Source organism: Oryzias latipes, chromosome 11 (genome assembly GCF_053564925.1).
Source record: "Oryzias latipes strain Hd-rR chromosome 11, Olatipes_Hd-rR_3.1".
In the NCBI taxonomy this organism is placed as follows: Eukaryota; Metazoa; Chordata; class Actinopteri; order Beloniformes; family Adrianichthyidae; genus Oryzias; species Oryzias latipes.
This window is the reverse complement of record NC_136247.1, coordinates 28,320,190-28,335,492: the sequence shown is the minus strand read 5'-3', so window position 1 is coordinate 28,335,492 and position 15,303 is coordinate 28,320,190. Positions and strand designations below refer to the sequence as shown.

Here is a 15,303-nt window from a genome sequence, read left to right as displayed (position 1 = left end):
CAGGGACTGTAGAGCTAAATTTAAGGGAGAATATTTAATTCTCATTCTAATATTTATTTTCATTGTTGTAACGTTACTCTGTGAGGAAAAATATTGTTCACCAAAAATGTAAATTTTATTTTGAGAAATAATTGTATTTTAGAATGAAATATGTTCAGAAACCTCCATAAATAGAATTTTAATTTGGGCTGCTCCGTAGATCGTCATTTTACTTTTTCTGTGACATTATTCAAGGGATGGAGTCATTGATTTTTTGGAAACAAATAAACAAAAATAAATCCTGGTTTTGGAAATTTTCTAGGGACTTTATTCTTTTTTTGAAACATTTTTTGATAAATGCAGAAATCACATGCAATTCTTTCTTCAGTGAAACACTCTCTGAAATGGATCATCACTGCCACTTCTGGAATAACAAACCTTCCCAAGTTTGTGGTTACAGCATCAGTGGACAAAGTTGAGTTTGGGCACTTTGACAGCATCAAGAGAGAATTTGAACCAAAACAGGAATGGACACGGAAACTATTCAAGGAAAAACCTGAACTCTTCCAGTTGGGTTTACAGAGCTGTCTTTATGATCAGCATTTCTTTAAGGCCTACCTGGATGTTTTCAAGGAACGTTTAAATCAAACTGAAGGTAAAGTTGAAGATTTACTGTATAGAATTCTACAAAGAAATTCTCATGTGGAGATTCTTGTTAAAAAAAATGATCCCAACTTTAAACAAGTTAAATGTTCTACAAAACACACCAACATGACTTGGTGGTTTCAATTAAATTTCAAGAATTATCATACAAAATCAAAATTAGACATTTCTAAAGGACTCAAACTTCCTTATAGTCTTCTTCTTTGGTGTTCAGGTTCTCACATTCTCCAAAGAATAGGCGGCTGTGAGTGGGACGATGAAAGCGATGAAGTCAAAGGTTTCCAACAGTACGGTTATGATGGGGAAGACTTCATCTCTCTGGACCTGCAGACAGAGACATGGATTGCTCCAAAAACACAAGCTGTTGTGATAAAACATTTATGGGATGCAGACAAAGAGAGAATAAAGCACATTCAACACATGCTCATGTCAGAGTGTCCTAAAAGCCTTCAGGATCACATGCTCTATGGGAGGAGTTTTCTGCAGAGAACAGGTAGAGTCAACAACACTAACTAGTTCATACAAATAAATGCTGAATATGGGAGACATTTTTTTCTTCATTTTGTTTTTCCAGAGAGTCCTTCGGTATCTTTTCTCCAGAAGACTCCCTCCTCTCCGGTCTGCTGCCATGCCACTGGCTTTTATCCTGACAGAGCTGATCTGTTCTGGAGGAAAGATGGAGAGGAGATTCATGAGGGTGTGGAGAAGGGACAGATCCTACCTAACCATGATGGAACCTTCCAGATGAGCTCAGAGCTGAACGTTTCATTGATCAAACATGAGGACTGGAGGAGGTATGACTGTGTGTTCCAGCTCTCTGGACTAACAGAAGACATCGTCTCCATGCTGGACAAAACACAGATTCAGACAAACTGGGGTAAGATTGTAAACTTTAGCCCCAGCACCTTAGTGTTACCTAATCCAGATCATCTTTAAAACAGAAGCATGTGAGGAGTTTCTAACAAGAAGTCACTCAAACACTTTTGATCTGCCAAGTCTTTTGACCCTGAATGTCAGTTTGATCCATGTTTCTACTCAGTTTCTCCTTCAGAGTTTCCAGTTGGTCCTGTTGTTGGAGGAGCAGCTGGAGTGGTTCTGCTCCTGGTGATCAGTGGAGTCCTCTGCTGCTGTTGGAGAAACAGAAATGGTGAGAAACAAGGAAATCACACACAATCTTTCCAAATATTATTTGACTGTAACAACATCTGTTATTTCTGTTTCAGACTTCCAGCCTGTTAATGGTAAGTGTTTTCTCTCAAGTCATTTAATCTCTTTTGTTTTTGGTACAATGTAAGATGCTCAGCAGAAGGCTCCACAAGACTCTGTAAAACACAACAGCTCATCACATTAGCTCAGAGATAAACAGAAAGTGAAATGTGAACGAAGACTTGGGAAAAAAAAGTCTTGATAGTTAAGAACTTTTTAAATGCAGTTCTATGGAGTGATATTTATGCCACAATGCTGCACACAAAACTTTTTCAGATGAAAATAAAAAAAAAAAATTTCTTTTGGCTTTCAATATTTTTATTGATACATTTAACCCTTTCAAAAAATAATTTGGTGTTTGCAAAAATTGTTTTTGCATTTGTTTTGTGTCATCTCACTTCTTTCCTGTCTTTGATTTTGCTGACATGAGTTTCACTTTAGCGTGACAAAGCTGCCATCATGCAGCTGCTGATTGGTCCAGATTGTAACCAATCAGGTGTCTCTGTCTCATATTGACGGTGTTTGGAGGCAGACATGGAATCTGGACTTGGTGTCAGTTCTGTTCCAACAAGATTCTGCTTTTTTCAACCATTCTGGCCTGTTTCTCTCAGAGTAAAACCCAGAAGGAGCAGCAAAGCAGCTAAAATAAGACCAAGTTTTGAATTTATTTATGTCAGTGTGAAACCAACGTGTTCATAATTTCTGCAGCAGAAAAAAAATGTCCGAGCTCCGACTCCGTCCAGCACACTTTAAGATTTGTATTTGAACTATTGTTTTATTTTAATCAATAAATCTTGAAATATGACGAGACAAAGGCATTTTATCATGTTTATTTATTTTTTGAGTTGGACAAAAGCAAACAAGTTCTTAAAAATAAGACACTGTATGAAAGTTAACATAAAAGTTATAAATGCTTCTTCTGCTAAATACTTTGAGTCTACTGTGGTGAGCCGTCATTCTTTGCTCATCACTGCTGTTAATCTATTCCAAAACACTTGTGGAAAGCATAGAACAATATGTGCTAAAAATCTTTTATTGATTTTTTTCAAACATATCTTAAAGAAAATCATAATTTTTACCAATATATTCCTCAGGAGGATTCACAGATCACACACAGGACTATTGATTTAATTTCAGCAGATAAACGTGACAGTTTTCTTTTACAATTTCAGACAAAAATTCATAAATCTGACTTTATAAAAAAGAAAAATAAGAGAAAGAAAGTAAGAATTATTGTTTAAATGATTAAAAATGAAAATGTCTTCATCCAAAGAGATAAAATTGAGGGCAAAAAAGGACTGGTTCAGCTTCCAAGCATTGCACACCATGTTAAAATATGGCAATTTTGATTGGTCAGAATCTGGACCAATCAGCAGCTGCATGATGGCAGCTGTGTCATGGTAAACCGAAACTAATGTCAGCAAAATCAAAGATGGAAAGAAAAGGAAGAAGGAAAAAAGTGAGATTACACACAACGCATGCGAAAACATTTTTTGCAAACACCAAAATATTTTTTTAAAGCAAAATAATTTTGAAAGTTAAAAAAATATATATTTATAAAAAGTTTTTGAAAACAAAAATAACTATTTTGAAAGCAAGAAAAAATTGAAAGCAAAAAATATATTTTTTTAAAGCAGATATTAATATTTTCATTTGCAATTTAGAAAGTTTTGTGTGCAACATGGTGGCATAAACATCACTCCATATAGTTCCAGGCCAAACAGTCTTTCTAAAAGAGCCAAAGAATCATCTTCTAAAAAAATTTTAAAAAATTAGTTCTCTTTATGAATTGAGAAAAATGTATTCTTCAGAGAAATAATCCATGTTAATTATGGCTTTAAACTACCTGAAACTTCCTGAAATAGATAAACACACTTTAAGAGATTGGCATTTCTTCCAAAAATAAGGTGCAGAATCATTGCAGTATATGGAGCTGCCAACCTTTTGGTCTGTCGTCAAGAATAACACAAATGCTGATGTCAAACATGAAGCATAAAGCATCAATTTGGAATAACATTCAAGAGGGCGCTCTTGCCTCACAGCAAAAAGGCCCCCAGGTCAAGTCCTGCCTGGGGGACCTGAACCAGAACATCAAGGGGGTACCTTTCTGTATGGAGTTAGCATGTTCTCCACGTGCATGTGTGGGTTTCTCCTCCCACTCTCCAAATACATGCTGTATAGGTTCACTGGTTACTCGAAATTGTCCCTTGATGTGAATGTGAGAGTGTATAGGTGTGTGATTGTGGCCCTGTGACAGAATGGCGGCCTGTCCAGGACGTCCCCCGCCTTCACCCACCGGTGGCCAAGATAGTCTCCAGCAGCCCGTGACCCTGAAAGGGAACAAACAGATTAGAAGATGAATGAATCAATGAATGAACATTTAAGAGTGACACAAGCTTCAATTAAAATATCAGAAGTCATAAATGCATTTTGTTTTCTTTTTTGAATCCTAGAACAGATGAACGTTTATATGGAGTCCCAAACTGTTTATAATAAATAAATAAATATGACCTCATGCAAATACACAATCAACCACTAAATCTCTCATAAATGTATAAAAAGATCATGACATTGTGAAAAACCTGCACACAGATTTTAAATTAGCCATTATATCATTTAATATATTTCATTTTGCTTTAAAAACATGTTCATCATTTTAAAACAGAATTTTAAAATATTCATTTTTATTCATGTGGAATATTATTACAATTCTGTCATTTTTCAGGAACTCTGATTTCAAAATCAATATTTTTCCAAAGTAGCTTTGTTTTTATTTCACATTGCTGTTTTTAAGGATGACTTATTTGTTTCATGATGAGCTTTTCCAGCAGAATGAGTCTGTCAATCAAACCAGACAAGGCGGAGACACTTGTGTGATTGGCTACTCCTTTACTCAGACAGAAGCAGTAGCACCTACATCGATTGAAGTCGCTTCAGTGAACGTGACGGTGCAATGCACACCCCTCAACACCAGGGGGAGTCAGCACCTCAACACATGACGGTGTTGCCAGAAATTGGACAATTTTGGTTCTAAATTTGCAGATAAAAACGGCTTTGGGTGGGTATGTATAATTTGGCGGTTTTAGAGTCGGTTCGGCGGATTTTATTTTCTCATGAACATCTAGTTATGGTTTAAGTTAGGCTGGGTGGCTGTTGGAGTTCCACTTTTATGTACTGGACTCATTCTGCTGCAAAAGCTCATCATAAAATAAATAAGTCATCCTGAAAGGCAGCAACATGAAATAAAAACAAAGCTACTTTGGAAAAATATGATTTTAAAATCCAAGTTTCTGAAAAAAGAGAGAATTATAATACTATTCAACATGATTAAAATTAATATTTAAAATCCTTATTTAAAATAATGAACAGGTTTTTAAAGATAAAGGAAATATACTCAATAATATAATGGCTAATTTAAAATCAGTGTGCAGGTTTTTCACAATTTCATGATCTTTTTATGTATTTATGAGAGATTTATTGGTTGATTGTGTAATTGAACGAGTTCATATTTATTTATTTAATCATGAACATTATAGGACTCCATACATTTAACCCTCTGAACATTGCTTAAACATTTACAACAAATAAATAAAAATGGCTTCTGTCGTAGAATGTAGAAGCCACAGTTTTCTCTCAAAATCAACACCATCTGCTGGAAAAGTTAGTCTCTCCTTTCTATTTCAGATGATTTCCTTTTAGAATGATCTAGAAGAAGAAAATTATTCTTCGACAAATGAAAGAAATCCAAAGCATCCCAAGGAGAAATGTGTTCAGCTGATCTGTGCAAAGAGACACAAAAACACTATAGGTGATTTCACTAAAAGTAACACACATGGATATTAAAAGTTAAGGCCAGCATGGACATTCTTCCATTTGCTTAAATGTGACCCCCATTGGAGAGTACATTGCTACAGTACCCTGCAGAGTAAATTCAAGTAAAGTATGTAATCGTTTGACTGTCATTATTTTCCATGGATTTAGATATGAATTTATATTTGTGGGGAAACGTGTGGGAGGATTGTACATAGAGTTTCAGCAATGTGTACCGAAGATTGCTGCATTAACAGAATAATGTATTCTGATGATTATTAATGATTGTTAAATATATAATTCATTAAGTGGGATTCATATTAACGTATACTGAAATGATGTAAGAACTTCTTGTGATGATAATCAATAAGCTCTTCATTATTTTATTTTATGAATAATCAGCAATTAATCGGACAATAACTTGATTATGGCAACTCTGCAAAAATATATGTAGAAAAACAACAATAGGAGTGAAATCAAATAATTGCCTCTTACTATCAAGCACTTTATCAAACTTTACTTTAATTGATAATCATATATATTGAATCTACAGTGACGTGTGTGTTCTGTATGCATTACTGCAAAAACAATTCATGATTATGAGAAATGACAATGTATAGAAGATGGCATCACCATCATAAAGTTTTTTGTCTTTACTTTCTAATCAATGTAAAACTTTAAATCTAAAAAGAAAAACTAAGTTCAGATTTCCTTTTTTTAAACTTTTGCTACTACGGAACCATCCTGGATGAATGGGAGTCCTCACAGATATATATATAAAAATAATATATATTAAAATATATTTTTAATAAACCTTTTTTGTCTAAGAAGACCTATCTTATATAACTTTTTTACACTGAGACCCTGACCTTCCATCTGTTTCCGTTCCTCATCATTTTGTCATTGTTAAATAAGTGTCTTCTAACAGACTAGATGTAAAATGGTTTGGGTTTTTATTTGGTTTAAATAGAACTTTGTTATGTGACTTTCTCAACTGTTCTTTTTTTTTTAATTTGCTGCTTTGTAAGGCAACTGTGACCAAATATTTTCCTCCTGAAAAATAAAGACGAGTCTTTTCAAGAGTTATTAAGACGCCATTTATTATTGCAAGAAATAAAACTGAACATTTTAGAGAAAAGATGTTATTTACTTGTTTATGAAAAAGTTTTGAAGAAAACGAAAATTCAAAAGGAATAAAATTAAACGGAACACCTGGAACAATCAGATAAAACACAATTGTCTCAAGCTTCAGTTTTCTTAGCAAAAACATTTGGAAATGGATCAGTTTACCAGACCAAAGTAGACAGTGCAGTGGTAGGGCGGTCGACCCATGATCGTAATATTGCAAGTTCGATTTCCACCTTGCACGCCCATGAGTCGAAGTGTCCTTGGGCGAGACACTGAACCCCTCCTTGCCTCTGGTGGTAGGCAGGCGCCTGTGCTTGGCAGCGGCAGCCATCAGTGTGTGAATGTGTGAGTGAATGTGTGAATGGGTCCGTGACTGTAAAAGCGCTTTGTCCTTGAAGGTAGAAAAGCGCTACATAAGGATACGCCATTTACCAAGTAGACATTTTGATCTTTGTACCATCATTTTTAAAATGTTGCTGTGAAATGCGAAAGATGTTTTTAGTTTTTTTGCCATTTGTTTATATACCGCAAATTATATCGTTATCACAATATTAATCACCAATATCGCATTTCGCGAGTTTTCGCGATCAAAGATGTTTTGCACATAGAAACGCAGCTGTTCTCCCCTGTAGCTAACTAGATTTAAAGCGAAAGTGTCAGCAGCTACCTTCATTCTCTGTCTCTTAAACCCTCAAATCAAGTCAGAAATCTAGGGGTTATCATGGACTCTGACCTGAACTTTAACAGCCATATCAAGTCAGTAACATCAGCAGCATTTTACCATCTGAAAAACATTGCCAAAATCAAAAACAGTGTCAAACAGTGGAGATACTTATTCATGCATTTGTCTCCAATAAGTAACGGCCTGCTCACCGGCCTGTCCAAACGAGCTGTAAAACAGCTTCAGTACATCCAGAATGCTGCTGCTCGAGTCCTGACCAGAACCAGGAAGTATGATCACATCAATCCTGTGCTCAGGTCTCTGCACTGGCTCCCTGTACCTCAAAGAATAGACTTCAAAGCAGCTCTGCTTGTTTTCAAGTGTCTCCATGGCCTTGTACATCTCTGACATGTTAGCGCCATATGAACCATCTCGTACTCTGAGGAACTTAGGGACCGGCCTCCTGTGGGGGCCCAGAATCAGGACAAACAAGGGGAATCAGCGTTTCAGTTTTCTGCAGCTAAAAGCTGGACCAGTCTCCCTGAGGCTGTGAGACAGGCCTCTACTGTGCTGAGGTTCAAATCTAGACTCTAAACATTCCTGTTTAGTCGTGTGTATAACTAAAGGGTCCTCATCAACACCTCTTTTCGATTTCTTTTCTCTTTCCTTTCTTTTAAAGTAAATTTTATGATGATTATGTATGATTTTAATATTTGTACTGTTATATATGGTGTTTTTAATGTATTTTTTTTCCTGTGCTGTGAAGCACTTTTAATTACTTTTGTATGAATTGTGCTATACAAATAAACTTGCTTTGCCAAAATATAACATTGAACAAAAAGAACGATTTGGTTTTTTTCTAGAAATAATTATTATAAAAGCTCAGTGGCCTTAGGGTAGAGTGTCCACTCTGTGACTGGAAGGTCATGAGTTCAAATCCAGGCCGAGTCATACCAAAGACTCTAAAAATGGAACTCAATGCCTCCCTGCTAGACACTCAGCACTAAGGGGTTGTGTTGGGGGGTTGAACCACCAAATGGTGAGTGTGGCTATTTCGGCAGCTCACCGCTCCCCCAGGAGATTATCAATAGGACAGCAACCACAGAAGATGTGCAGGAATAAACGAGATTGTCCTTACCAGACAATTCAATGAGAATTCTTCACCAAGAACATGAACTGACAGAACACTAACTCTGACTGGAACCTATTGTGGGTCCACTCTTCGACTGTCGATCAGTGCGTACCCCTCCTTCAGGAACGCTCTCTGACCCCTCTTCCTCGCTTCTTGGACCAGCGGCCACAGCTTGGTCTCGCCTCCATGTCCTCCTTAGAGAAATCTTCTTTGAAGTGGACGTGCATTTCCATGCAGACTGTTGCCTCTCTTGACCATTTTCACACATCATCCCGGACCACTCTGGACTCAAACTGCAGGATTATTGACCGCGGCGTATTGTGGTGGTTTATTTCTGAACAAATAGGGCTGTGACGATAACCGCATCACCGCATTTTTTTTGAAAGTTCAGCATATGGTGCGTGATTAGAACTACAGCGGGGAAAATAAGTATTGAACACGTCAACATTTCTCTCAAAAAACATATTTCTAATCGAGCTATTGACACAAAATTTTCACCAGATGTTGGCATCAACCCAAGTAATGCACACATAGAAAGAAATCCAAACATTTATGTCCATAAATGAAGTTATGTGTAAGAAAGTTAAATGGCACAGGGAATAAGTATTGAACACGCTTATTGAAATTTATTTAATACTTAGTGCAAAAACCTTTGTTGGTGATTCCAGCCTCAAGACGCCTCCTGTATGGAGAAACCAGTGGAATACATTGCTCAGGTGTGATTTTGGCCCATTCATCCACACAAACTGCCTTCAAATCTTCAAGGTTCCGGGGGTCTCTTCTGTGAACCCGGATCTTCAGTTCTTTCCAAAGATTTTCAATTGGATTCAAGTCTGGTGATTGACTGGGCCATTCTAGCAGCTTGATTTTCTTTTTCTTCAACCAGTTGAGTGTTACCTTGGCTGTGTGCTTGGGATGGTTGTCTTGCTGAAAGATCCACCCTCTTTTCATCTTCAGCAGCCTGGCAGATGACAGCAGATTCTGATCAAGAATGTCTCCATACTTTTCTCCAGTCATTATTTCTTCAATGATATGAAGTCTACCAGTACCACATGCTGAAGAACAGCCCCACGCCATGATGCTCCCACCTCCAAACTTGACTGTTGGTATGGTGTTTTGGGGGTGATGTGCGGTGCCATTTTTCCTCCAAACATGTTGTGTCTTATGACATCCGAAGAGTTCCATTTTGGTCTCATCTGACCAGAGTATCTTCTCCCAGAATGTCATGGGTTTATCCAAATGTTGTGTGGCAAACTCCAAACGAGCTTCAACATGCTTCTTCTTCAAAAATGGAGTCTTGCGTGGTGTGCATGCGTGGAGGCCATGGCGGTTGAGTGCATTACTTATTGTTTTCTTTGAAACAACGGTACCTGCTGATTCCAGGTCTTTCTGAAGCTCTCCACGAGTGGTCCTGGGCTGTTGGAGAACCCTTCTGATGATTGTTCTGACTCCTCTGTCTGAAATCTTGCGAGGAGCACCTGGCCGTGGAAGGTTTATGGTAATGCCGTGTTCTTTCCACTTCCGGATGATGGCCCCAATGGTACTCACTGAAACTTTCAGAAGTTTAGAAATGTGCCTGTAACGAATGCCTTCAGTGTGTTTTGCAACAATAAGGTTGCGTAGGTCTTTGGACAGCTCTTGCTTTTACCCATCATGCAATTCTTCTTGTCTAACACCTTGCTGGTGAGAAACCTTTTTAAAAGACATCAATCAGGACTATATCAGCTGATATTACTTTGCACTGATAGGGGGCAGGTTAACCTTCTGAATACTGACAAACTCCAGCTGCTTTCTTGGCTTGCCAGACCTTATTACCCCTCCTTTTCTTCATGTGTTCAATACTTATTCCCTGTGCCATTTCACTTTATTACACATAACTTCATTTATGGACATAAATGTTTGGATTTCTTTCTATGTGTGCATTACTTGGGTTGATGCCGACATCCGGTGAAAATTTCATGTCAATAGCTCGATTAGAAATATGTTTTTTTGGGCGGTGAACCCACAGGGTTCACCGCCTCGGAGGAAGAAGGTCCGACCACCAGCGCCCGCGTCCTATTGTGGCTAAATTCGAACATTTCAAACAGAAGGAGTTGGTGAAGGGCCGCGGACGGGAACTGAGAGGCACGCATTACAGCGTGAATGACCAGTTCCCGGCAGAAATCCTCCGTAGAAGGAAGATCCTGTTCCCGCTGAGGAGGAAGCATCTTGCTGCTGGTTCGAGAGCGATTGTGGCCGTTGACAAACTTTACGTGGACGGCCGGCTGTTCCGGGACCCGGAGATCACCCCCTGGCTGTGCTGAAGGCTTTCAGATCCGCGCTGAGAACATCTGCGCCGCCCAGAAGAAACCCGCTAAACTTACTTCAATGAATGGAAAACCGGATCATCAATAATCCACACCTCGATCTCAGGAAAACAGTCTTTTTTTTTTCTTCGTCACCTCAGTCCCACTCATGTTTCTATTGTTGTTTTGTTGTTGTTTTCGTTTTCCCTTCTATCTCTTTTTTTCTTTCCATTACTCCCCCCCCCCCCCCTCTCCCCTCTCATTATATGTAAATCACCTGGAAGCAACTCATCCTCGGTAAGTATTTATTTATGCACGGAGCGGGCGCGCGCACACACAAGCGCACACAGGGGCGTGCACATGCGATCCCGCACACACACGCCGACATACTGCAATCACCTCACACAGGCTCTCATAGGACGCACGCGACACGCAGCTCACATAGCCAGAAAACGTTCACGCGCACAGCGCTTCTCAATGCGGGCACGTGCACACGGACTGGTACACAAGCACTACTTAGCTTTACACCCTTTCAGTCAGAGCAGCTATGAACAGTCTTAACATCGTTAGCTGGAATGTGCGTGGACTTGGCTCTGAGCCAAAGAGATTGAAAGTGTTAAATCACCTGGATGGTCTAAAAGCAGATATAGCTCTACTGCAGGAGACCCATTTATCAAATTCTTTGGATCACCTTATGTGCTGCTTACAATTTCCAGTTATATACTCTGCCAGTTACAACTCCAAACAACGAGGAGTTGCTGTTTTAATTAATAAAAATCTTAATTTTACTCATAAGGATACAGTTACTGACCCAGAAGGCAGATTTGTAATCATTAATATATCCATTCAGAATAAGGACTTTTGTATAGTGAGTATTTATGGCCCTAATGTTGACGACTCTTCCTTCTTTCACAGATTCTTCACCTCACTCTCAGTTCACTCTGACTCCACAATCATTATAGGAGGAGACTTCAACCTTGTTTTGGACCCTGAACTTGACAGACTCAGCACAGCAGCAAATCAGCGTACATGGCGATCTGCAAGTATTCTAAAGCAGTACATGAATGATCTGGGTCTCTGCGACGCGTGGCGCTCATGTCACCCAAACACTAAAGGGTTCACCTTTTTTTCTCCAGTTCACTATTCACACTCCCGTTTGGACTATTTATTAATCAGTAACTCTCTTTTAAAAAATATTCAAAGCTCCAATATCCATCCAATTATTATCAGTGATCATGCACCAGTCTCTGTAAACATTTCTAGGGAAAAATCCACACCCTCTGGTACAACCTGGAGGTTTAATACGTCTCTGTTAAAGGACCAGGAATTTCTTGAATTCTTTAAAAAAGAGTGGGCAACCTTCTTAGACTTCAACAATACTCCAGACATCCCACCGTGCGTTCTTTGGGAAACAGCAAAGGCAGTCATGAGAGGGAAAATCATTTCTTATTCAACGCACAAAAAACGCAAAGAGAAAGCAGATTTATTAGAATTAGAAAATAAAATCAAAACCCTGGAGACTGCTTATGCTGCTTCTGCACAGGAACACATTCTGGGAGATCTGAAAAATTTAAAGCTGCAGTTAAATGACATCATTAATAAACAAACACAATTTCAAATACAAAGGCTACGACTTGAAAGATTTGAAAACTCTAATAAATCTGGCAAATTTCTGGCTAATCAGCTTAAAATTAACAGAGAAAAATCATCAATCACCTCTATTATGGACCAAACAGGAAATGTCACCCATGACCCGGTCAAAATTAATAACGCATTTGAAAACTTTTATAAAAACCTGTACACACCGCAGATCAATCCGTCAGAGCAAAGTATTGACTCATTTCTTAATAATGTAAACCTACCCAGGCTAAATGAGGATCAAATCACAAACTTAGATTCTCCGCTCTCGCCGTCTGAACTTCATGAAGCTCTGTTACTTATGCCTAATGGTAAAGCACCAGGGCCTGACGGCTTTCCTGCTGAGTTTTATAAAGAATTCTGGGAACAACTGGCACCAACATTTTATAAAACTGTCACATCTATTAATGAGAGCCAATCAATGCCACCTAACATGAACTCAGCCAACATAATTCTTCTTCTAAAACCAGACAAAGATCCCACTAGTCCTTCAAGCTATCGCCCTATTTCTCTAATCAATGCAGATGTAAAAATTATCTGCAAAGCACTAGCACAGAGAATAGAAAAAATCACTCCTCACATAATTCACTTCGACCAGACTGGATTCATCAAAGGCAGACACTCGGATGATAATGTCCGTAGACTAGTTAATATAATAGACTTTGCCACCATTAAAAACCAGGAAATGACGGTACTATCGCTGGATGCTGAAAAAGCCTTTGACAGAGTTAATTGGAAGTTCCTTATTGCTGCCCTCCAGAAGTTTGGTTTTGGAGAAGCATTCATCAATTGGATCAAAATATTATATCACAACCCCAATGCATCAGTTAGAACTAATAAACAGACTTCAAACAGGTTTTTTCTTGGAAGAGGAACCAGACAGGGCTGCCCACTCTCTCCTTCTCTTTTTGCTATATTCATTGAGCCTTTAGCTGCAGCAATAAGACAGAATGAGAGCATTATAGGAATAAAAACCAAACACAGCCATCATAAAATTAGTCTTTATGCGGATGACATATTACTGTTTTTAAGGAATTTACATTCTGTAAATGAAACAGCAATGATCATAAATGAATTCTCCTCCATATCAGACTATTCCATTAATTGGAATAAGTCTGTTTTATTACCACTCAACAGGAATATGGAACAAAGACTCACAATTCCAGTTAAAACAGGAAATATCAAATATCTGGGTATCTACTTTTCCCCCAAACTATCAGAACTGGTGCAGCTAAACCACACCCCATTACTGAAAAGCATACAGGACGATCTAACACGCTGGACCAACCTGCCTTTGTCCCTTATGGGCAAGGTAGCCACGGTTAAAATGAAAATCTTACCCAAGGTTAATTATCTCTTCTCAATGATTCCCACACAACCGCCATTAAAATGGTTCAAAGCATTAGACTCATCCATATCAAGCTTTCTATGGAACAACAAACCTGCAAGAATTAGTCTAAAAACTTTAAAATCTGCAAAAAACTGTGGAGGATTAGAATTACCTAACTTCCACAAATACTTTCTTGCAAATAGATTACAATACATCTTAAAATGGTTAAAAAATAATCCAGAAACCAACTCATGGTTAGACTTGGAACAGGCGTTATGTGGAAAGATCAACCTGTCACAGCTACCATTTATTAGCCAAACAGTTAAAAAACAGGATTGTTTCAAAAGCATTAATATAAATGCCACCTTAACAGCCTGGTGGGAATTTCTCAAAATATCAAAATCATCAATTCAACCGTGCAAAATGACACCCATCTGGAACAACCCGGACATCCTTATTAACAAAAAAATGATTCACTTCCCAGCTTGGCAAGCAGGGGGCATAAAACAACTAGAGCACGTAATTATTGATAGAAGATTCATAACCCCCCAGGAACTTCAAGACAAACATGGAATAAATAACTTCTTGGAATATCAGCAACTTAAATCAAGTATTACTAAAAAGTATAAAATTAAAGACGACGATTTAAAGCTACCAGATGTAGTTACCACTCTGATTAATTTTTCAATGAATAGAACTCTCTCCAAAATATACAAACTTTTATGTAATTTAGATAACAATATTGCCCTTCCAACAAAAAAATGGGATGCAGATTTGAGCATCAGCACAGATGAAAGCTTCTGGTTAGAACTTTGTCTAAACACCTTTAAACTGACAAAAAGTCCAAATCTGCAGCTAATCCATCTCAAAACTCTTCACAGAATTTACTACACTGGACAGAGGATGTTCAAGATGGGTCTCAGTAACTCAGACATTTGCGAGCACTGTGATAATAATCTACCCGACAGCTACATGCACGCACTGTGGTTCTGCACTCCTGTCCAGGCTCTCTGGCAGCAGGTATGTGCCGATTTATCAGTCTGGCTTAAGGTTTCAATCACTGCCTCACCGTCACTTTGTGTGCTTGGTGACATGAGTGCCATCGATATAGAAGAAGGATTAGCTTCTATCATTTTCATAACTCTTTGTATTGCCAAAAAAACTATTTTAATAAATTGGAAAAACAAGAAAAATATAAACATAAGTCAACACAGAAATCTGCTGTTTGATCATATCAGCTTGGAAAAAATGTCAGCCCAAAGCTCAAGTAACTTTGAAAGAATTCAATCTCTCTGGTCTCCTGTGGTTGACTCCATGACTTAGGGGGTGGGGGGCTTGGTCGTCGCTGCTCCTTGCCCTTCTGCCGTGGCTTGGGGTGGGGGTCGGGGCTTCCGGTGCCTGGCGGGGGCGGTGGGGGGCTCCGTTGGTCGGGGGGTCGGGTCCGGTGCCTGGGTGGGGCGGGCTGGGGCGC

At 38.6% G+C, this 15,303-nt stretch overlaps 1 protein-coding gene and 1 long non-coding RNA gene across 3 annotated transcripts in view; one reads left to right on the top strand and one right to left on the bottom strand.

Moving 5' to 3' along the window:
- Nucleotides 1-336: 336 nt before the first annotated feature.
- LOC101165535 (major histocompatibility complex class I-related protein 1-like) lies at nucleotides 337-6,744 on the top strand. Of its 2 annotated transcripts, XM_078955132.1 has the most exons (6): nucleotides 337-634; nucleotides 857-1,135; nucleotides 1,217-1,519; nucleotides 1,682-1,789; nucleotides 1,866-1,883; nucleotides 5,533-6,744. In XM_078955132.1, the coding sequence occupies exons 1-6, from the start codon at nucleotides 337-339 to the stop codon at nucleotides 5,550-5,552; spliced, it is 1,026 nt and encodes a 341-aa protein (XP_078811258.1). In that variant the 3' UTR covers nucleotides 5,553-6,744. The 2 variants fall into 2 exon arrangements, with proteins under 2 accessions (XP_078811258.1, XP_078811257.1); XM_078955131.1 differs by lacking the exon at nucleotides 5,533-6,744 and having other exon boundaries at nucleotides 1,866-2,139.
- The window catches only part of LOC144995434 (uncharacterized), a 61,703-nt gene continuing 49,853 nt past the window's right edge, over nucleotides 3,454-15,303 (bottom strand). Inside the window, exon 3 of the long non-coding RNA XR_013658971.1 lies at nucleotides 3,454-4,178. This is a non-coding gene — a long non-coding RNA (uncharacterized LOC144995434). The remainder of the gene's footprint in view (nucleotides 4,179-15,303) is intronic.

Coding starts and splice junctions, on each gene's coding strand:
- LOC101165535 (XM_078955131.1), top strand. CDS start 337: ATGCAGAAATCACATGCAATTCTTTCTTCAGTGAAACACTCTCTGAAA. Junction 635..856: donor ACGTTTAAATCAAACTGAAG/GTAAAGTTGAAG, acceptor TTTGGTGTTCAG/GTTCTCACATTCTCCAAAGA. Junction 1,136..1,216: donor GAGTTTTCTGCAGAGAACAG/GTAGAGTCAACA, acceptor TTGTTTTTCCAG/AGAGTCCTTCGGTATCTTTT.